Consider the following 24,116-nt stretch of genomic DNA (forward strand, 5'->3'; position numbering starts at 1 on the left):
GAGAGTGAAGGCTGAATTTAGCTCGAGTACATACTGAATTCAGCAATAATTGTATTTTTTAAATACACAACATGACAGGCACTATGGTAGATAATAATGAATCAGCATGGGAGCCATTTAATACATGTCTTGATTAACTCATTGCCTGTCCAGCTCGCACAGGCGTGCTCACATGTCATAACCGTCACAGCTCCACCACCCCCGGCACTAGCACTAATTCCCATCACCCCCAGCACTAATCTCCAGCACCTTGATTAGTGCGCAGCTCCCAGACGGCCATTGCTAATGCTAAGTCATTCTCTTCAAGCCTCCTGCCACTGTTCTGCAGGGTCTCCAATTAAATATAATGTCCCTGATGAGCCATATTAATGTGAACAAATTCCTACCAGGGATCCCATCCTATTCCATTTTGCCCCAAAATGCAGAAGAAGTAATTTATCTCAGCCAAGATAATCAAAACATTTAAAATTGAGAGAGTATAATGTTTCTACAGAGCAAGTTTTTCTAAAGACAAAAATAGCAGAAAAAAATGTCTAAACATCTCGAAAGCATTCCTGTCCTGATTAGCTCTTCACAGAAAGGCCTAGTGTTTCACATTTGCATAAGTATACAGTGTATCCTGCTCGAAGAAGAATAGCTAAGTTGTATAAGTGAACAACAGTGAGATTTTAAACCAATATCCAGTTCAGAAACCCTTTGGTTTGCTGGGCCCAGAGGCCCTGGAAGGTAAGAAAGTTCCAGCTACTCAGGAGAGTGAGGAGAAAGGCAAAGCAACACATAAAACCTCACTGCACATCCCATAACACCCATACTCCACCCCCCAAAGAAGTTAATAGCATTTTAATTACCTAATCACAAGACTAAAACTAAATCAATGAAACCAAGTCCTCTCTTCCCTCCAAATGCAGCACAAGAGCAACTGACTACCCAGTGGCTCTGATGGCCTGGATGTTGTTAAGAAAAATTTTTGCTGAACGATGACAATTATAAATATCTGTTTAACATTGATAAAAATATTAAAAATAATCCTAAGGTTTTCAAGTGTGGCCTAACTGTTAGGAAGTGTTACAACCTAAAAAGACTAACTAGAAAATATGGATCATGATGACCAGTGTCTCAATACATGCTTGAGTAGTCATGGCAACTTAAGAATGTGTTATTAGCCAGGCATGGTGATGCACTTGGGAGGCAGAAGCAGGCAGGTCTCTGTGAGTTCCAGGCCAGCCTGGTCTACAAAGCAAGTTCCAGGACAGCCAGGGCAATTATACAGAAATACCCTGTCTAGAAAAAAAAAGACAAAAAACAAACAAACAAACAAAAAGAAAGTGTTATTTAAGGGGCTGGCAAGATGGTCCACTGGTTCAGTAAGCAAAGACCCTTAATAACAACTCCAGTGTCCAGAGTTTGATTCCGAGACCCACAAGGTGGTGGGAGAAAGACTCCTGCAAATTACCCTCTAACTACACACCTGACATGGTGCACACAGCAGGCCTGGAGAAATGGCTCAGCTGTTAAAAGCATTGGCTGCTCTTCCAGGGAACCTGAATTTGATTCCTAGAAACCACAAGGTGGTCCACAACTATTTGTGTGACTCCAGTCCTAGGAGACCTAACAGCCTCTTATGGCCTCTGTGGACAGCAAGCATACACATAGTGTTCATGTGTGAACATACTTGTAGTCAAAACACTCGAACACATTAGATAGATAGGTAGATAGATGGATAGATAGATAGATAGATGGATAGAGATAAGTAAGTAGATAGATTAATAAATTATTTATGATGATATAATAAGTATATGTAAAAAAATGCTACTTAAACATATCACTTTAGAGATAAACCTGGTAACACATAAGTCTGAAATCCTAACTATTAGAGAGGCTAAGGCAGGAGGTTCTGTAATTAAAGGTTTTCGTTGACTACAGATGAGTTCAAGGTCACCCTGGGAAACAGCAAGACTCCTATCGAAAGAAAGAAAGAAAGAAAGAAAGAAAGAAAGAAAGAAAGAAAGAAAGAAAGAAAGGAAGGAAGGAAAGAAAGAAGGAAGGAAGGAAGGAAAGAACGAAAGAAAGAAAGAAAGAAAGAAAGAAAGAAAGAAAGAAAGAAAGAAAGAAAGAAAGGAAGGAAGGAAAGAAAGAAAGAAAGAAAGAAAGAAAAGAAAAGAACGAACGAACTCTAACTCTTCTCCAGTGTGAAACAATTAAAAAATACTTGAAAATCAGATGATTTTCAAGGAGAAAAATGCTCAAAGTAATTACATTTTGATTGAATTAATCTTGGCAGGTATCTAAGGTAAAACTGGAGATGTGCTAACCAAGATATAAATATATTAATTCATAATAATATATATTTAAAGACTTGAAATAAAGCTTTTCCATCAACTCCTAAAATGCTAAGTGTTTCCCTCAGATCTCGTATTACCACATCGTACAGTAATGTATTCCAGTTCCATTTTACCTGATCATTACCTACAGCTTGTTCAGCTGGAACCAACATACACTAATTATTTAGGCATCACGAAGTCCTATTTGTCCTCTGTTCCTCCCCAGCCAGCAGGGAAATATTATCAAGGGTAGGCATAAAAAGTGATGACTACCTCACCTTACTGTCAGTCATCCCAGAATACTCACAGGAAACACCACTCTATCTCATTATGGAATGCTAAGGCTGAGACTCTGAGTACCCACCAGGAATCTGCACTCCAAACAGCAGGCGACTTGGGTGCAATAGGAGTCACTGTAAACACCTTCCTAATCTTAGAGCCTTGCTTCAAAGCTGTAAATACCAGATATTACTCAATTAAATGTGGCATGATTGTACTCGGCAATAAAATGAGAGAACAGCAAAGATAAGGCCAAGGGTTGAAACACAGAATCATTTTTTTCTTCTGAAATGAAGAGTCTAGACCTTTTCAATTTAGCTTGACCTAAACCTTTCTTCCAAAAAATCAAGTTTCTGACTTTAGTGGTTTAATAGAAAATATTTTATTCTTTTACTTAAAAAAAAAAAAATTTTAGAGTTTTCACTTGAAATACAAGGAAGGAGTGGATGGTGGGTATCTGAGTGCATCTGGAGATGCAGCCGTCTCTGATGTCTCCATCCGTTCACTGCTAGACTGTTCACCAACCCAAGGAAACTCCTAGTCACTCAAACAGTTACAAACTTCTGAACCCTTATAGTCCTCACCTTCTCTGGAACTGCCTAAAATCTCAATAAACAGAAACCAGCTCTGCAGAGATGTCCCTCCCATATTTATAATCAGTATAACTATGACAAAACCTTCATTAGCAAGTCAAGAAATTCTCCCACACCAGCCCTCTGCCTAAGATCCAATAGATTTATTCCAGAGCTGACTCTTCCCCTTCCTCTAACGTGAACAGCCCTAGCTTACCCCAGCTGAGACTGTGCTTTCCCTGTCAAGTTTCCTGGGAAACCACTAGGCCAGAGGTTCTCAACCTGTAGGTTGAGACCTCTTTGGAAGTTGAATGACCTTCTCACAGGGGTCACCTAAAACCATCAAAAAACACAGGTATTTACATTATTGATTCATAATAGTAGCAAGACTACAGCTTTGAAGTAGCAATGAAAATAACATTATGGTTGGGATCCCCACAACTTGAGGAGCCATATTAAAGAGTCACAGCATTAAAAAGGTTGAGAGCCGCTGCCCCAGGCCATTCTCCCATATTTATGCTTTGTTCAATTTCAAAACTAACAAAAATACTATGTTTACTAGGGTTTAAAATGAAAAACATACAAAATAACTCAGAAATGGCTAGCATCTAAAATATTTGGTTTCCCTATATAAAATCTGGATGTGCTCATGTAAGTCTTAAATTTTTAACTTTAATTTTCATGTTAATTCAAATCACATCCCTTGTAGACTAGAAACTCAAAATTATTTTTGCCTTTATTATCCACCATTCTATAGCTCTTGTCTATAGGACATTACTTAGTATGTCTAATGATGCTATTAGGTCATAGTCAAGACCATATGAATAGATCACCAAGCTCAAAAGATGCAGGGAAAAGGTCCTCAGCCCCTCCGCGTGTGCAGTCACAGCTCAAAAGCTTCATCTGCAAAGCAGAAGGGAGGTCCTCACCAAACTTCCCAGTGTCTGTATCTCCACTTCCCAACATCTACAATCATAAAAACTAATTTCCTATTGTTTATAAGCTATTGTATTTATGGTATTATGTTGCCATAGTCTGATTAGACTATGACAGAGACCAAGAAAGAAAAAAAGCAAGACTCAAACATCTAAAGTAAGGAACAAATATGGAGATATAACCTCCCATTCACATAAATAAAATGCTAACAAAGAAATACCACAAACAACTTCATACCAATAAACCAGAAAACTTAAATGACGTAGACAGAATCCTAGAAACATACAAATTCAGAATAACAACAGAGAATCTAAAAAAAAAAAAAAAAAAAAAAAAAAACCTACGCACAGAGAAGCCACATCCAGGCCTCACAGATGAAGTATACCAAACACTTAAATATTGCCAACACTTTACAATTGTTCACTGCAAAATAGGAAGCTTTCAATCCACGAGGCTAAGATGTTCAATATTTTTTTGTTGTTGCTAGTTGTTTTGTTTTATTTTTGTTTTTCAAGACAGGGTTTCTCTGTATAGCCCTGGCTGTTCAGGAACTTACTCTGTAGACCAGGCTGGCTTGGAACTCAGAGACCTGCATAACTCCACCTTTCAAATGCTTAAATAAAATGAGTGTGCCACCACACCCAGCCTACTAAGATATTCTAATACCAACCAAAGACAGGAAAACTACCAAGTAGTGTCTTCCAAAGACAAACAGAAAGCTCAACTTAGTTACAAAACACAAAAGCAGCCAAACCAAAAACAAAAAAAAAAATTGCATCAATATACATTTACCTAAAGAAAAATTATAATGGCATAGGCACTTGCATGAAAAAAAATAATAAAACACTTCATTATAAATGTACTAAAGTAAGCACAGAGCTTGCAGTCTCCGATTACAGGAGGCCACTCAAAGGAACAAGAGCAACCCAACCCAAACAAGACCATCTACAAACACAACCCAATTAAACCCCCAGGGTCCTGCACTAAGGCCCACTCCTTAAACCATCATGAACAGAAATCTTACGAGACACGAAAAGAACTACTACTGAAATCAAATCAAATTTTTATAAAGTTAGCAAAGAATCTAGGATGGATTTTTTTCCAACTCAAACGATATATGCAGAATAAATTTAATTGCTTTTCATTAAAAGATACTTTTAATACAACCATCAAATAAATTATGTAGCTAACATTTATTTTTCAGTAAATTAGTTTGTAATTCTTTCGTCTAGATTTTTGAAAGGGACATTACAGTAAGACAAAATAAGTAACAGTTACAAATAGAACATCTTTTTTTTTTAATCACTATACTTTAAAGATCTTTCTACTAAATTAATTACTGAACTATTAAAAATGACATAAAGAAAAAAAAAAAAAAAACAGTGCCATGAAAGTATAGCGCCTCATATCTCAGTCCGTAAAGTTCTAAGGCTCTGCATTCTTTCCCCACGGGATCTCTGTCTACTCATTCAGAGTTCGTTACTGTTAGAAAATGCCTGCTGTGTTAAAAATGCCACATAAAGTTATACAGTGTTTACTGCTTTATGCTGCACCTTCCTCCCCTCAGATCCAGTCAGCATCAGCCTCTCTCTCCTTTTTCAGACTTTCAGATGAACTTGGGGAAGAGTAAGTAATGGCAGCATCCTAGAGTCTCACTGGGGAGATGCCCGTAAGCAAGCACTGCAAACAGCCCATCCACCTCCCAACCTAACTTTCTCAGACTTTGGTTTAAGCTTTTTGTTGACCAGCAATAAGCGTGGCAATCTTGGTCTGAATCTTGGAGGAAAAATTAGTTAAGATATTATAATACTTCCGTTGTGTTTGTGATAACAGTGAATATTAGTTATAAAAGCCGAATATACCTTTCGCAAGTGGAGTAAAAATAAAGCAAGTATCTTTCACTTCTGTCCTAGTAGACCCAAATTAAGTCCTGATTGAAACTAAATAAAAATATACTTACAGAACTGGCATCAACATCGCTGTGAATGGCAACTGTCTTGATACCCATCTTCTTGCAAGTTTTAATAACCTAGTCAAAACACATCACTTGTTAAGATCCACATGCAAAGGGACTTTAACATATTTCCAAGCAAAACAAAAGATAATTCAAACCCTACTCACCCTGCAGGCAATCTCTCCTCTGTTAGCAATGAGGATTTTATCAAAAGTCTGACAAGAAACAAAAAGGAAAATCATTACTATTACTTTGAGATTATAAAAAAAAAAAACAGTATTTTCCACAATTATCAATAAATATATTTCTAGTAAACATTTACTTTCTAGCTTAATAATATATGCTAAAAATAATATGTTTCTTTGCAATCAGAAAGCAATTAAATTCATCCGATTAGATCTGGCCCTATAATAACTTGATTAAAGCATCAATTGACTAGGTTAATTTATTCAACAATTAAACTATATTGATTTCCATAAAGTAACATGCCTACCATATCAAAGGTTCTAGATTCAACTCCCAGCACTTGTTGTTCTTACAGAGGACCCAGCCTCAGTTCTCTGCACCCACATGGCGGCTCACAACCGTAATTCCAGTTCCTGGGGACCAAATACCCTTTCCTGACTTCGGGGGCACTGGGCACAAGGTGGTATACATACAAACATGATGGTGAGCACTCATACATATAAAATAAAAATAAACAGAAGGGACTCGTATATCTTAGGGAAGATAGTTTTAGCTACATGAAAAGTTTAAAATCTTAAAACTGGAAAGTATTAACCATTATAACAAGCATGGCTTATACTACTAGCCTGAGACCATCCTTGATGCCTGGTAAACTCCCAACCCAATGAAACTCTGAGGCAGTCAGAATCTTGATCATATAGACCCTTAAGATAATCTACTCTTACTCAGGCATGATACTGTGAGGTTATTACCGTTCTTTGTCCAAATGGCAACACTAACTGTTTAACAGCATGTATTTCCTAAGAAAAACACACTTAGGCATATGAGCTGCATTTGAAACCGTGACGTTCTGACAAGTGCTGGAGAGCTCACCCCACTGGTGTCGGTGCAGGAGGGCTAGTGGGCTGAACAAAAGGGCCAATCCTGCAGATCCAAAGCTCCAGAATCTCCATGACACAGGGCAACAACAGGATAACCAAGAGGAGTCCAGGTGAGGATGCAGTATTGACAGAGTAGCAGAACCCAGAGGCCTCGAATCAGACCAATGCCTCATGCAATGAACATTTGCAAGTAAAGATGTATGGGCAGATGGGTGTACCGTGAGACACACTGTGACACACTACAGTTTCCCTGACTAGATGGGATTTTGCTTTGACTTTTTTCCTTTATTTTTGTTTTGTATTTTCTTTTGGGGGGATTGCAAGGCAAAGGGCAGAAATGAAGAAACAGGGAGATGGGTGAGATGGGTAGGATTAGAGTACGTGATGTGAAACTCACCAAGAACCAATAAAAGGTAAAAAAAAAAAAAAAAAAAAAAAAAAAAGCATGTTAGCTCATGGCTGGTATTCATGCCTGACACTTGTGCTGGTGTCAAGGTGTCAAGTTAACACCTCTTATACTCAAGCATTGCACAAACTCAATATGGATAATCACATCAACCTTCCAGCCATAAATGTTCTTTTAAATAAATCAGATATGTATGCCTCAAAAACTTTTTTAATTCATTTACTTTTATGTGTATGAATGTTGTCTGAATGTATGTATATGCATCTGTGAGCCCGGTACCTATGGAAGTCAGAAGAGGGTTTTGAACCTCCTGGAAATAGAGCCATAGATAGTTCTAAGATGCTGGGAACTGAACCCCAGTCCTCTGTAACAGCAACAGTGCTCTTAACAGCTGAGCCTCCTTGCAGCCCCTCAGAAAATTTAAAGTACTAGAGATACACTCTGGTCCCTGTACCAAAGGCAACCACTGCTATAAAGTGTTGGGGGCCGACTTTTAGCAGAAAGGGGCTATCAGCTTTGCAGCCATCTTGAGCCATATACCCTGACATGAGACTTGGATTACAATAGCCTACAACAGCTGAGCACACTCTGATAACATCTTGCTTTAGATACCCAGGACTTTCCTTGGGTGTGTGAGATTAAAGGTGTGTGACTTAAGAGTGTGACTTAGAGATCAGATTTAGAGACAAGACCTAAGGGCATGATTAAAGGTGAGACCAAAAGGCATGGCTTAGAAGTGAGACATATAAAGGCAGACAGAAGAGAGATCAGAGAATCAGATACTTTAGAGAGTACAACTTGGAGAACAATTTGGAGTAACAGAGATTCATACACTAGGAGTAGGAGTAGACATTAGACACTCGGAACAGAACAAATTGAGTACAACTAGGAACTAGGAACTAGAGACTCAAGACTTGGGACTTGGACTAGGAAGAGAGACTGAAAAATAAACGGGATTGAAACACACTCTGTCTGGTCTCCATTCTTTGAGTCGGTCCTCACTCTCTCTCTTGCTGAACCCTGACCCGCCGACCGGAGCGACAGCTTGGGCCGGGATACAGTGGCCGCCAAGCGCAGAGTGGAGAGGGCCTCAACATTTTAGGCCGCCCAAAGTGAGGCAGCCTAGCCCCAACATTTTTGGCCGCCCGAATGTGGGACTAGTGCGGTTCCCAACAATAAAGATGTTCTTCCAAACAGGCTGCACATGCCCGAGAGCATGCACATATGGAAGTAAGGCAACTTTGAACCCCTCCTCCAAACACATCAACTGCACCTTCAGTAGACAGCATGGTGCAATCACAACCAACTGTGCTAAGTGCTATGCTAAAGCTGTATCCAGGATTCTGGGTACAGCAAAGTGGTGGCATGATCAGGATATGCAAAGGCAGCCATACTGAAGACAGAGAGCTGCTCCAAAAAGCTGCAAGAGATTTTCGGTCTGGTCTATACATTTGATAAAATAGGGGACGTCAGGAGACTAACACAGCAGATAAGGAAAGGACTTACTGACATTTAAAGAACAGAAACTTTATGTTCTCTGTAAGAGCCGCCGCTAAGGTAGTACCCTGGGGAAAACCACAAAAGCAGAACCAGAACTCAGGACCCTGAACCCTTGCACAAAGGGGCTTAATGAATTAAGTGACGAGCAATCAAAAGAAGGTATCTGACACTGATTGACCTTTGGCTTCCACACAGATGTCTACACATGTGCATGCGTACTTACACATATCCAGTGCATACATATACATATCCACACAAACATACAAATAAATTTAATTTAATTTTAATATGGAGTCAATGACAGGTTCAAATGAAAAATGTTATACTTTGGACACTATGTAACCTCCACAGAAGACTTTAATAAAGGAGTGTCTCCACCAGGAGATACTATTTGGGGAAGCTCTGGAAAAGCCTAGCTGAAGAAAGCAGGTCATTGGGCCCTGTCGTTGAGTGCTCGAATTCGCCCAGGACCTCACTGCCCCACTACTCTCTGTCAATTGTGAGGTAAGTAGCTTACACCAGACATTCCCACTACTGGGATATTCTGCCACAACAAAGACCCAGAATTAGTAGCCCTAAGACTAAAGACTTAATTCTCTGAAAATACAAACTAAAAGTGCCAAAGTCCAGCGTGAGGAGTGCCAAGGTCTAGCCTCAGTGTGAGGAGTGCCAAGGTCCAGCCTCAGTGTGAGGAGTGCCAAGGTCCAGCCTCAGCATGAGGATGGTCCTGAGAAAGGGATGATGGGAGCGGTGCTGAATCAGTAATGACTCAGAGTCGGCAGTGGATGCAACTGTCAGTTCAGGTGCTCTCTTTGCCCAGAGATTCTCATCATTCCTCTTCTTCTCCCTTCTTCCTTCATCCCATTATTTTTCCTTCTTTTTTCCCATTTGTTTTCCTTCTTTCTTCTCATTCTTTTTCATTCTTCTGAACAGAGATTGAACCCAGTTCTTTACTCACTAAAGCTGCATCAGTAAGGCTTTAACCACTGTTAATAATTTTTCTTAAATTCATAAATTTTATAAATCCCAGATCATTAGTCTTAACCCCTGCTTCCTTAAAACAGAAATTAAACACAAAGCAAAAGCATATTTCCTTCTAGTTTTTACATAGCCTGTTCTTTACTGATAGCTGGGCACAGCTCCTGCAGTTTCCTGGTACAGCAGACAGCAGTCCTTAGTAACTGTTTAAGTACAGAAAAGTGACAGACTACTAAGGTTAAAATAATTTCCTACAAAGTTTTAAAATTTATGTAAGTAAAGTAGGCATTGCCACCTCTAATCCTTCACTTAACTAAAGAATAAAGCACTAGCTTTTTATATGCTTTTACATCATCTTTTAATTCTGCAATCTTTGTTTCCTATCCTAGCAATTCCATGGCCTCTGTCTTAGGGTTTTACTGCTGTGAACAGACACAATGACCACGGCATTGTCTTATAAAAGACAACATTTAATTGGGGTTGGGTTACAGGTTCTGAAGTTTAGTCCATTATCATCATGGCAGGAAGCATGGCAGTGTCCAGGAAGACATGGGGCTGGAAGAGCTAAGAGTTCTACGTCTTTATCCAAAGGCAGACAGGAGAAGACTGGCTTCCAGACAGCTAGGACCAGGGTCTTAAAGCACAGTGGTACCCTTCCTCCAACAAGGCCACACCTTCAAATAGTGCCACTCCCTGGGCCAAGCATATTCAAACCACCACAGCCTTATATATTCTCCTTCTAATATTATTTGTTTGTAGACTGTACACAAGCCTTCCTCCTATAAGATAAACCCATCTATCACTTGCTTGTTTTTTTATAGATTCTTTTTTCTCCTATCCATACCTTTTCTTCTTGAGACCTCTTTAACTCTCTATCCCTGGTATCCCCAAGTTCACCCTGGTTACTTAATACAGCAGTCATTGAACTGGAGGGTTCATGTATTTCCTCATAAATTCCAAGTTCAAGGCCAAGTCTCAGGATGAACAATTTCTACAAAGGACCATGTAGACTTTTATGGCCTCTATGGTCATGGTGTCTAGATCCTTTTCCATGGCCCTAAAGGCCAAGCAGTAGGCCTGTTCCTCATCCTCTCCAGCCTCATGACCACCTCCATTCCTCATTCCTGAGAACCGAATCTACTTCATTTATAATGGAGTGATTACCTCTGAATAATGGGGTAAGTATATTCCCCAGAAAGAGAGATTAAAAATACAATAGTAAAGACAGCAGGTTAGCTTCAGGGCAGCAGCAACCATCAGCACATGTGGGGATCAACAGCCTGACAATGCTCCAGGGGCAGGGACTGTGTCATGCCTCCCCTTAAGCAACCGTAAGGACCTAGCATAAAAGAAATCCTCCCAAGTTATTTACATCTTACACCCCTGCACTTCAGTGAGATAGCCAGCACACACGAGAACCGAGGTCATTACACCCCTGCACTTCAGTGAGATAGCCAGCACACAGGAGAACCCAGGTCATTACATCCCTGCACTTCAGTGAGATAGCCAGCACACAAGAGAACCCAGGTCATTACACCCCTGCACTACAGTGAGATATCCAGCACACAGGAGAATTGAGGTCGTTATAAGGAATATCGGGTCTCCTCATACCCTGTGTGTGTAACAACACACAAAACAGTTCAATATTTCACAAGAACAGTGCAAATCCTTTGGAAATGTAGTTAGAGGTAATTGAGAGCTGATAGATGTGAGTGCTGAGAAACAAACTCTTAACCACTAAAGTCATCTCTCAAGCCCCTGAATCCACATTCTAACACCTTTGATGCTAATGAGAGGAAATACCACCAAACTCAAATTGTACTCTACAAATGAAAAACGGAACAGAGATTGAGCCTCTCTAAAACCTATGAACAGGGGCTGGGGGATGACTCACTGGGTAAGAGCATAAGGATGGGAGTTCAAATCTCTAACAATCACAATAATGCCTGGGCATGGCCACTCAGTGCCTGTAACCCAGGCACAGTGAAAAGAAGAGACGGGAGGATCTTGAGGCTTGCTGCAGGCCTAATTGCAGGTTCAGTGAAAGACCCTGTCTCAAGGGAGCAAGTCAGAGAATGATAGAGCAGGGTCCCAGATGTCTTCCTCTGGCCTCCATGCAGACATGCATGCATGCTCACACATATAAAGAAAAGAAGAGAAGAGAAAAGAAAAATAGAAAAGAAGCGTACAATACTTCAGCAATGCAATAAATAATTACAATATCACCACAATTCAATCAGTCCACTGAACATCATGTGGCAACAAGAAAGTAAAACCAGTCTAACTTAGCTATCGAGAGTATTTTTAAAATACTTACTTTTTCTTTAGGCTCATATTCCACAGAACTGAGACTCCGGGACACCACTAGACATTGCTGTGAATAGACCGGAGCATGCTATTAAAAACAGAAAGAAAGAGGAAAGCAGTTAGACTCTTGTGGTTTTGCCTTCAAAGCCCTAGGTACTTAGTAAGTAAACAAATAAATAATAAAGTGGTGGCTTTAAGGGTTTTTCAATTTTAACAATGACTAGTAACTAATAAAATGTTCCTTTTTTTATTTGTCATGAATTATGACTTTTTTCTGGCACAAAAAGGATTTGATGGATAAAAATCCAAAATTATCAAGTTTGCTTCTAGTATATTATTATTTCCGGAGAAAGTATGTCTTAATGCCTTAAGATATTAAGAAAATAAGTAATAAAAATTGTAACACACATGGAATGAGGTCTGACTATGCCTATGACTAGATGTCTTTATTACTGGTTTAGGTTTGAGTTTTGGTTTTTGGTTTTTGGTTTTGAGACAGGGACTCACTGTGTAGTCCTGGCTAGCCTGAAACTAGGTAGACTCAGGCTGACCTCAACTCTCAGAGATCCAAGGGCTGTTATGAAGGATACACACCATCCTATCCAGCTAGATGGCTTTACTTACACAAATGTCTTTCATAAGCTTATGTGTCATTTTATCATCTCTTTATAGAAATTTCTATTTAAATTCTATAACTATTATTCAAATTCATTTTCTTTTTTATTATTTCTCAAGACAGGGTTTCTCTATGTAGCCTTGGCTATCCTGGAACCTACTCTGTAGATGAGACTGGCCTCAAACTCAGATATCTACCTATCTCTTCCTCCCTCCCAAGTGCTAGGATTAAAGGTGTGTCCACCAGACTCAAACTGGATTTTCATTCGCTGCTGTGTTATAAGGATTCTTGATATATTCTAGACTCATATCTTCATTGGATATATAATCGCAATTTCTAATCTTACTCTACACATTTGCATTTTACTTTCTACATGTCATTTGAAACTTTAAAAAGTTAATTTTGATTAAATCTAATTCCTTGTTTACCAGTAAAAAAATTTTTGGAGGAAGGAATGTTATCTTTGTGTATTTTTAAGTCACAGCTAATAAACTATTGTCTAAATCAGAAAGTTAAAACAAGAAGTTAAGTAACCAAGACGACGTGTTGGGACAGCATATGGATCTGGGGATAAAAGTGCTTGTGATGCAATTCTGAAGACCTGAGTTTGATCCCTGGAACCCACGGTGGCAGAAAAGAACTGCCTCCTGCAACCTGTCCTCTTACCTTTACACGGACATGGACACACATGTCAGGGCACACGCACACACACGCACACACATACAAATAGAAGATAAACTTTTAAAAAACTGACTTGTCTAGTAGTTAGTGGTAAAGATAGATCCAAACCTGGAAGAGCAGGAAAACACAAACAGCAAAATGTAGTGAGTAATGCCTCCTAGAATATTCTAAAAACTCATAAAAGAAAGGGCGTCTTACCGAAATGTTTTAAAGTGAAGTTAAACACAGACTACAAAATGTATTCTCTACTTGAAAAAAGAGTAGGAGACATGAAAGAGGCAGCTTGTTAAAGGAAGCCATCACACTGACAAGAAAAGAATGACTGAGAGCAGGAATGAAATTAAGTATATTATGTCCACAGTACACACCAAGATCACACTCCATGTTCCTGCTGTATTATCCCAAATTCTATACACCAGAAAGTTGAGTTGAATACTACCAGCTTCTAACTTTTGAAGATCAGGAATTTAGAAAACTTTGTTTTTTAATTTAAAGATAAAAACAATGGCATCTTCCACCATGACATTGGTGCCTATTGGAAGTTATCCTTTGGATGGGCAAGGGAGGTTCTGCCCCATTCCCTCTGTGCTCAGATAAAATTCAGCCATCTAGACTTTCAAAGAACTAATAAAAAAATTTAAAAATATATAGAAAATGATTTTTCAAAGAATTAAAAATTCCAACCTTCTACAGCCCTCAGTGAAACAGCTACAAAAAGTTCAGAGTCACAACAAACTTAGTAACAAAGATAATATTCCTTCCTCAAAAGAACGTTTGCATATTTAGCTTCAGCCCACTCTAAACTCTAAAGACAAGGCTTAGGTGTGAAGGCTGGGCATTCTCACATCTCTGCTAGGTCACAGACACTATGGGGGATACAGCAGCACCTACAGCTCCATCCATGGAACAGAGGAGCTGGCATTCTCAGCTGTTCTCCTAACACTGTAGCCACACACTGGTCTACCATAGCAGCATGCCAACATACTCTCCTAAAAATAACATTTTAGTCAGGCATAGTGGTATACTCCTTTAATCCTTAAAGCTCTTGGGAAGCAGAGGCAGGTGGATCTCTGAGTTCAAGGCCACCCTGATCTACAGAGCAAGTTCCCGGACAGCCAGGGCCACATAGAGAAAAAAAAAAAAAAAAACAAACAAGTAAATAAATAAATAAATTTACACACACACACACACACTTATATTTTGAAATTTGTATATTTTGAAATTTTCATATGCAGTATGTGGATCACATCCTCCCTGCAGCTCCTCCCAAGTTCACCCCTTCCTTCCCAAGCTTGTCCTTTGTTTTAAACTATTTCACAGCAGATGGCCCTGTCTCCTGTCTCTTTTCTCCCTGCCCTCTGTTCCTGTTGTTCCCTAAGCCTCAGGTGTAGAGGTCTTAAAGGGGGTTAGATACCCGCAAGACAGCTGATCTCCACATTCTGACCAGGTCTTCATTTGATGAGGGTGAGAGCTGTACTTCTCTGTGAGGATGAGGATCTAAGAATGCAGTAAGGAAAGTGGCAAGAGAAGGTTCTCCTTGCAGACCCATGACCTCACTAGCTGCACGGAGCTAGCTAAGTTCCCAGCGCTAGGCATGGGCCCTCAGAATGAGTGACCTTGAGTCCAGATAGGCAGCTGTTGATCCCCCAAGAAGGAAGAGCTGTCACTGTGCCTTTGAAACATCTGTCATGTAAGGCTCAAATCAGATGGTTTCTTTATCCATTAAGGAATTAAGCATATTGGAGTTGTGAACTCTGTAGTTCTCACATAGCATTTATGAGGAGCAGGGTTCAGTCCAACGCATATAAAATAATGATATTAACTGGCACAGCTCATTTCTGATGACAGAAATCAAATAATTTTCAAGGGATTCACAGACACTCTCAGGATCACACTTACTTCACTTAAGAGAATGAGAGCAAAAGATGATGCTTTCTCTTCAGTTCCAATGTCTTTGCAACAAGCAGAGCTTTGTACAAGAAGTACCAAAGAGAATGGTTTTTAGGACCTTGGAGCAAAAAAGAATTTCTAGATTCCAAACCACTCAGCTATTATTCTTGAGCATTTACACGTACAGCTGAGGAACTGACATGCTGACCTGGGGAGTTGCCTGCCAGTCAGTTTGTTGCAGCACAAATTGTGGCAGCAAAACAAAACAAAAACAAGAGACACAAATAGTTGTTGCTGGTGCAGTAGATAAACAAGATCTAATAAAGTCGTACAGTGGAGTGTTCTCTGGCAGGTATAAGTACAACATACTGAAATCAATGCATTAACAGCAAAAGAAGAAAATTATCAGTAAAGCAATGGACATTCTACAGTGACTCCTGTGAGAATTTGAATAACCAACTTACGACCCTATTACTAAGCCCTGGTAAGAGATAACGCTTTCACTAAAACCATAAAGCATTAGTGTAGGGTATGTGTGAGCAGCTATTGCTATTAAGAGTAGGAAGGGGAAAAAAAATCTACAGAAAACAGATGTGGCCAAGCGATTGCTTACTTCAAGTTTGGGTTCTAAATCTACATCTTCCATTAAAATGAAAGCCCCATAGATAATACATACAAACAACAATAACAATGACAAAATGCAAAAAGATGCATTTTGGGGAAAAACTCTGCAGAACGTAGCTGAGCACAGAGGAGAGGCCTGAAGGCATCTGAAGACCAGCCCAAGCTCAGCCTCATCCTGTTTCTTCACCTCAAACCACCCAATTTGAACACTTCTGCCTTCAGTTGGAAAATAAGAGCTCAGCTGACTTTTCCCTGAGGGTGAGCTCTGACCTGGACTGCTATCAAGAGTTACTCGAAACATGCAGTTTATTCAGACTGAACATGACAGCTAAGAAAGTGATGTCATTGCTGAGACTCTGTGACAGTAAAAAAACAGAAAAGGCAAAAGAACTTATGTGACTATGCAAACTTGGCATGCATTGTTAAGTAACTCTCAGGATAAAGTGCATCGCCTCCATGGGTCCCAGAACAATGGACTTGGCTAAACTTGGCCCAAGAGAAGAGAACAGTCCAGAAATCGCTAAGTACCTAATCTCTGAAGAATGCTTGAGCCAGCTAAGTCAGCATATTATGTGTTTACTCTCAAGAAAAGATCAATAATGTAAAACTAGACTTTAAAACACCTCCACCAGGGTTCAAGAATTATCTACTACAAATTACACATGAACTAATAGAAGAAAATGTAGCAGCACTTAAAAGTACTTGGTTAAAAAGAGACAGATACACGCAGAGAGAAGACAGTGTGCAGACATGTAAACTCTCAATAATGTAACCCAGCATGTGAAAAAGCATGGAGATCCCTAGTTAGCCAGTAACTAGACACAGACATCATTACAGGAGACAAACAACCCAGGGTAAGACAGCCTAAGTTAAGAGCCTTCCCAATCACAACCTGAAACGGCCAGTCTGAACTAGTTTGGTTCTGCTTGTTCAGTCTCAGCAAAACTTTCATGAAAGTTTGAAAATGAAGAAACCAGAAATTTCCACTTCAATGCTCATTCATATGACTCCAGAATACTACTGTCTCTTATTCCCTTTCAGACAAGAAGAGCTCTGCATCAACAGAGTTAAGTGGTAAAGTCTTTGACAAACATGCAAGTCCATGTGCTCAATTTTCAGTATGATACAAAATAAAAGTTTTGAGAAAAACAACCTCACCTAAAATAACTATGAAAACTACCACAGCCAAGGAAGACTGCCACTGATTCGCTTCCTCAGAAACAAAGTATTTTTCATTCCTGGGAAGAAGTAAGTGCCCGGTTAGCACGGTACACGGTTGCAGCATGACCATCAGGGAGACATGGGCTGAGGCACAGCTCTACTCTTGCAGAACTGTAAGACATGAAACAAATCACTCCTAAGGGCCTTTCCTAAAATGTAAGTGATGCTATCTCCTTAGTTCACAAGAGACTCATTAAAATGATCACATGGCTCTTTACAGGCTGTCAAGCGCCCCAAAGGTAAGATAACACACAAAAGCTCAAAGTGCCCAGCTTTTAGCCTCTAACAAGCATACCAAGCCACTCAAGACTTGCCATAAGAGTAATAATACTCAGACAGCTCTCATCTACACTCCAGCATGGGAACAATTCTCAACTCTGTGCACAGGAAATGTCTTCATATGCAAAAGGAGAGCAGTGATAGCACTGGCAGCCAGGAGGCTGCTAAGAGCACTGCAGCAAAGAGTCATACCTGATGCAGTCTTGTCAGCATACAGAAAATTAACCCAAAACTGAGGATGTGGCCATGCCTTTAGACAAAGTTAGCCACTGAAAGAAAACAGGAAAATAAGTATCCTTTGATGATAAAATATCGCCTGCTTTTGGGTTGGGGTTGTGTCTCCCTGTGAGTAAAACCAGTTAATCACTAGCAATCATCTCAAAGAACAATTTCCACATTAAATCCTGCCCTGACCAAAGCCACATAACATACCCTCAGGTGAACAGGACACAAAAATAAAACAATTCTGTAGACAAACTAATTCAAAAGGACACAGACAATCCTGCCAAGAAAAGAAGCCCAAGCTGACGCTTCATGTTTGCATGTCTAGGTGAAGGAAGGTTGTCTCCTCTGCAAGTAATTAAAGAGGTTCAGAAGCCCCAGTTGTGAATGGACTGCAACATTTCCACAGACCACCAGGACCTTCTGAGGAACGCATCTCTCTAAATGGAGGCCAGACTATGTCAACACACATAGCATTTCTTTCAGACACACCTGGATGGTTCACCTAAGTACCCATCACCTAAGCAGAACAGCTTCCATTTGAGAAGCACAGTCCAATCAAGATTCTCCCACCTCTGTCTCCACACTAAGCTAGAACACGAGGAAATTATATACTCCAACTCAGAAGCTTCAACTACCCTCTTACACTCCTACATGCCATTCCTGCTAGCAATGGTACCATGTAGATGTGGTATCCTCTCCAAGCGTACCCGGCCTATTCTGATATTGTGCACTTACACCTGCTCCCCTCCTCACGGACACTTTCTTTCTTTATAATTTTATTTATTTTTATTTTATGTGCATTGTATGCCTGTGTGAGGGTATCAGAACCCCTGGAACTGGAGTTATAGTTTTGAGCTGCCATGTAGGTGCCAGGAATTGAACCAGGGGCCTGTGGAAGAGTAGGAAGTGCTCTTAACCACTGAGCCATATCTCCAGTCCTGGTCACCTACTTTCCTTCCTTTCTTTCTTTCTTTCTTTCTTTCTTTCTTTCTTCCTTCCTTCCTTCCTTCCTTCCTTCCTTTTATATGTCTGTTTATTTTATCTGTATGTGTTTATGCTTAAATGTATATATGGGCACCATGGGGTGTGGGAGCCTTCCAGTTTCAGAAGAGGTATCATGAAATGGAAATGCCAGGTTTCTTTGGAAACTCAGTTATGTCATGTGATGTTTTCTGGAAACTGTTATGAGAGGATGTTTTTGCTGAAGAAGACGCGTGGGGGTATGTTTTGCTGAAAACAAGCGTGGTGTTTCTCTAGAGGCTGCCTGGAAAAGGGGCATGTGAAGTTTTGCTGGAACAGACACCTGAGAGGACCCATGCTGTTTGGAAAGGGTATAAGTATAACCCAACAGACAGTGGATGATGGTATTGCATGGTTTGCCTTGTCACTGTTTGCTGGTCTTCACTGATGACGCTATGGCACTGATTTGCCTTGCCTTCTTTTCTGATCACTGTTTGCTGTGACTTTGTAGATACAAACAAAACAAAGAACTTCTGGGGGTATTCTGGTAGTTTTTTGCTGCTTCTGTGCAGACTCAGGCCTACTGGCAGAGCCCTCTCAGTTTCTACTGGATTAAACTGTGGTTGCTGTTTCATGAATGCTGTTTACACGTGGACTGAGCCATCACTGCTGGTTCATGTGAACTGAACTACTGATACACTAACAACAAATAAGAACTACTTCTAAACAGATCCACATCCTCCATCACCCTAGTAACCTTTCCTTTCTACTACCTCTGGTGGGTGGTGGACTAAAAAGGAGGTTAAAGTGTTTAAGAACCCTTATTAAACTAGGTTTTGAAAAATGTAAGCCTACAGTGTCAGATTCCCTAAAATTAGAGTTACAAATGGTTGTAAGTCTCCACGTAGGTCCTGAGACCAAACCTTGTCCTCAGCAAAACTAGTTAGCACTCTTAGTCACCGAGCCATCTCTCCAGCCCCAACTATACAGAAATTCTCCATCAATCCTTAAAGCTCCTGCCTCTCAAGCCTCAGGCAAAGTCACAGTCAGTTCCTTCACCTCAAGGGAGAGCCAGTTCAGTGACGCACCGTCTGATATGGCAGCCAGCCACTTGCATATACTGAGCGTATGAAACAGGCCTGGTGACCGTTAGCCTGAATCCACATTACACACTCGATCTTGGAAACAGTTCCCTGATAAGAATCATAGGTGATAAGAATCGTTCTTTTGACTAAGCTTTGGCTCCAGGCCCAAATGAGCAGAGCTAAAACTCAAAGTCACACAGTGAAGGCTCAAGGTAAAAGTTTTATCTTTCAAGAAATTAAGATTTGATAATATTCAATCATATTTCCGAAAGACAGTTCTAACTGCCATAATAATAATGCTCTATGGGTTGCACAAAGAGGTAACCCAAGGGCTCTCTGTTCTGGCTGTTTGCCTCGGAAGCAACTTTGTGCTCTCTTCAGCCCTTCTCAGTCTCGAGAGCCATGGTCCCAGCCTTCCTAACACTGCTACTATTTAATACAGTTCCCATCTTGTGAGGACCCCAACCATAACATTATCTTTTTTCTACTTCGTAACTCCAATTTTGCTACTGTTCTGAATCATAATGTAAATATTTTTGGAGAAGGAGGTTTGCCAAAGGGGTCATGACCCACAGGTTGAGAATGACAGTTCTAAAACCAACCTCTTCCTCTCAGTTGGCAGGAACACTAATTCTATCCTATACCAGACTCTATGATTAAAATTCAAGCCCTCCAAAAAAGATCATTACATTGTTCTCTTAATCTTTTTTTTTTTTTTGGACAGAATCTAACTCTATAGCCCTGGCTAGCCTGAAGCTTGTTATGTTGTCCTCAAACTGACAGAGATCCATGTGCTTCTACTTTTATTTAATCCTTTAATATTTTTCACTGATAAACTAAAAAGAAAAAAAAAACCCAAGTATTCATTTTTTAATGTTTTAAAGATAAAAATTAGTCCTTTTCCTTTGTGCAAACGTATGCATAATATACAGATGTATACGTTTGTGATATGCACATTTGCATACAAGTACATATACATGTGTGTACATATGTGTATGAAAGCCAAGGTCTTTCTTCCATACTTTTCCACCTTACTTCTTAAGTCGGGGTATCAGTGAACCCAGAGATCAACAACTGGCTAGTCTGGCTTTGCTCCCCCAGCACTAGGGCTTCAGTCACACACCACACTAAGATTTAACTAAGCCTAACTCAGCTTCTCATGCTTGGATGGCAGACACATTACTGACTAAGCTATCTTCTCAGGTCAAATTGGTCTTTTAATGTTTAAAATACAAATGCTGGCATTTTTTTAAATCCATTTGTAACTCTCTTTATACAGTATGGCAACTTCATAGCCCTGCTCTTGAGCAGTGGCTCTCAAACTGTACAATGCATCAGAACCACTGGAAGGCTTGCTGAATAAAACAGACAGCTGGACTCACCCCAGACGCTCGACCTCTGCAGGTCTGGGGAACTGCAGCTACACAATGAACCACTGCTCTACAAGCGTTCCTGAGGATAAAACTGACAGCAGTCTCCAGCCAGAGAGGGATGCTGGCTGGATGCTTCTTCTGCTCTATCCTGCATCAGAGAGGGATGCTGGCTGGATGCTTCCTCTGTTCTACCCTGCATTCTTCACTTCACACAAGTCCTACACAAGCTTGTGTCCACAGACCCTCACCAACCCACTTCTACAGAACTGTTCTCATACAACCTGATGTGGCAAAAAGTGCCAAATTTATAGCAACCAGCTAGAGGTCCACATTTTTTTTTTAAAGAAGTAACAAGTTACTTCTTAAATTGCTAGTTTCCTTTATCTCAGTCTCCCCACCCTCATTGGCATGCTAAAAACAATAGGAAAAACCCCAGTATCAAACTTGTATATTCACATGGGTATTCTACCTGTGCAATGCTAAGACGATACTGAAACAGGCTCTTGTGATGAAGCCCTGGTTGCCTTAATATTACAATGTAGCTAAGGCAGACATAGCAATCCTCCTGTCTCAGTCTCTCTGGTGCTGAGTTTACAGGCATGTGCCACCTTGCCTGACTTAGAGTAAGCTCCATTTATCCTGATAAATTAAAGTTTCCTTATTTATAGAGAGACAGGTATCTGTCTGCTTCCTTCACTTTCATGACTACTATAAAAATCAAAGTCATTTTTATACCTAAGAGACATAGATGTCCTTCTTTATTTTTATGACTAAGTTTATTAATATGGTATGATTAAAGCACTAAAGACATACTTGACTGGCCAGCCAGTCTGGCTACCAGTGAGCTTCAAGACAATGAAACCCTGTAATGACATACTACTAGGTTGTCCCATCTCTATACTTCCAAATACACACACACACACATACATGTACAAACACATACACACACATATACAAACACATACACACACGTACAAACACATACACACATACACACACACGTACATGCACATGACTTTTCTCAAGTTTGAACGAGATACTCTACACAGGCATATGGAGATGCTCCAAGAAGCCATAGGTTATCAAATGCAAACCCAAGTACCAGAGACAGGCTACCTGCCTACAAGTCATTCATCAGGAAACATCCTGAGGCTCCCCCAAAATAATACAGACTGTTGCAACTACCGTTGATGTGTCCATCAGAACCAAACAGTAACATCCTATTGATGAAGACACCACAGGCTCTGGCTACAGGACACAAAGAAACCAAGTTAGAACTGAGCTAGAAGTGTCCATCAACCCTGTTGGCTTGCCCTGTTGGCTTGCCCTCATAGTTTAAAAGGGTGCAAAGCAGGCTGCTGAACGAGAAAAGTCAAGTCTTAATCAGCTATGGATATTGCACACAGCACCCAACAGACTAGAGGGACAGGATGTGCCCCTGTTACAATAGTGGGAAGTCTATTACAGGATAACCAATCACTTTCTGATGGAGACTGAGGCTCACTACTCAGTAAACACTTTACATCTGATACTCAAAACCTGGTCAAACGCCCAAAGCATAGAAAACATAGGCCCTAGTAGAGGAAGCTATGCTCTTGTTTTCTAAATGGCTATGGTGTCTTCAAATTACATTCAAAATAATTATATTTAGTTCCATAAATTAGTACTGCTATTAGCTTTGGTCAGAGGAGCTTCTTTTAAAAAAATTAATTTCATTTCATGCAAGCAAGCATTTCACACATGCAAGTGTGTGTGCATGTATATGTATGCGCTGTGCATGTGAAGGTCAGAGCACAACTTAAGAAGTCCGTCTTCTCTGACCATCTGGGTACCAGAAAGTAGAACTCAGGTCATCAGGTTTGGTAGCAGGTACCTTTATTGGCTGGGCTATCTCTCAGCAGCCTAAACTGCAGTAGGCAGCCTAAACTGCAAAGACTCATAATTGGTCAAGGAGCTAAGAATAAGTGATTACTAGGTGTTCAGCTCTAGGAGAACACGTGCACAGTCCCTTCATTGTTCAGGGGAAATCATTAGAAGAAAAGATGGAAAGAATTGTCAAGCCAGAGGATTGTGCAGAACTGTGAAATGCCACTGTACTCAAGAATCCACAAAAGTTACGATTGTCTGCAGAAGGCCTGCACAGTACTGGGCTATCCACATCCTGTCATGAAAGTCTTCTCCTAGTAAACTTCTCTTCTTCTCCTGGGAGGTGTCTATGGAGATTCCATGACCCATGAACAAAACCATAAAATGGGGTACCTTTCTGTGTTTATGTCTAAAGAATCATTCCTGGTGCCATCTTTATATGTAATTCCTTCCCATTCTAGGCCACAATCAAATTATATTGGGTTTAGCTCCAAAATATATTCTAAACCTGGATGGTCCTCACAAATTCTACCACTGTGATCTAAACAAGTCACCATCACCTCTGGTTGATCTTCAACAGCCTCCTGAGGGGTTTCCTTGTTTCCACTTTTCCCACGGAACTCACACTGAAACACTCCTCAGACAGCAGTCACTCATGCTCTTTTCAAAAATGTGAATCTTATTGCTTAAAACATCCATTTAAACTCCAATTTATGTGTCTGTTTGGCGTTGATGACCAAGTCAGGACCCCAAATGTGCTAGGCAAACACTCTACACTGTACATTTCGTCCCTCTCATTTTTCGAGAGTTTAACTAAATTGCCCACGATGGGCTGAAATGTGATTCTCCTGCTTCAGTTACCTGAGTAGTTGAGATTACAAGCTTGCCCTACCTAAAGCCCAGCTGGACTCTCATTTTTAAACTGTGAACAAGAGTTGAGATGACTGCGTCTTGCCTCACCTCACTTCTTAGCATC

General features: G+C 40.3%; 1 protein-coding gene across 3 annotated transcripts in view; it reads right to left on the reverse strand.

Moving 5' to 3' along the window:
- The window catches only part of Pcca (propionyl-CoA carboxylase subunit alpha), a 300,754-nt gene that overhangs the window by 267,201 nt on the left and 9,437 nt on the right, over positions 1-24,116 (reverse strand). For all 3 annotated transcript variants that reach the window (XM_034498630.2, XM_076930527.1, XM_076930528.1), the window contains exons 2-4: positions 12,331-12,408; positions 6,230-6,277; positions 6,069-6,137 (exon numbers count right to left, since the gene is read on the reverse strand). In XM_034498630.2, coding sequence (XP_034354521.1) covers positions 6,069-6,137; positions 6,230-6,277; positions 12,331-12,408 — 195 coding nt within the window. The remainder of the gene's footprint in view (positions 1-6,068; positions 6,138-6,229; positions 6,278-12,330; positions 12,409-24,116) is intronic.

This window comes from Arvicanthis niloticus, chromosome 3, assembly GCF_011762505.2.
Source record: "Arvicanthis niloticus isolate mArvNil1 chromosome 3, mArvNil1.pat.X, whole genome shotgun sequence".
Lineage (NCBI taxonomy): Eukaryota > Metazoa > Chordata > Mammalia > Rodentia > Muridae > Arvicanthis > Arvicanthis niloticus.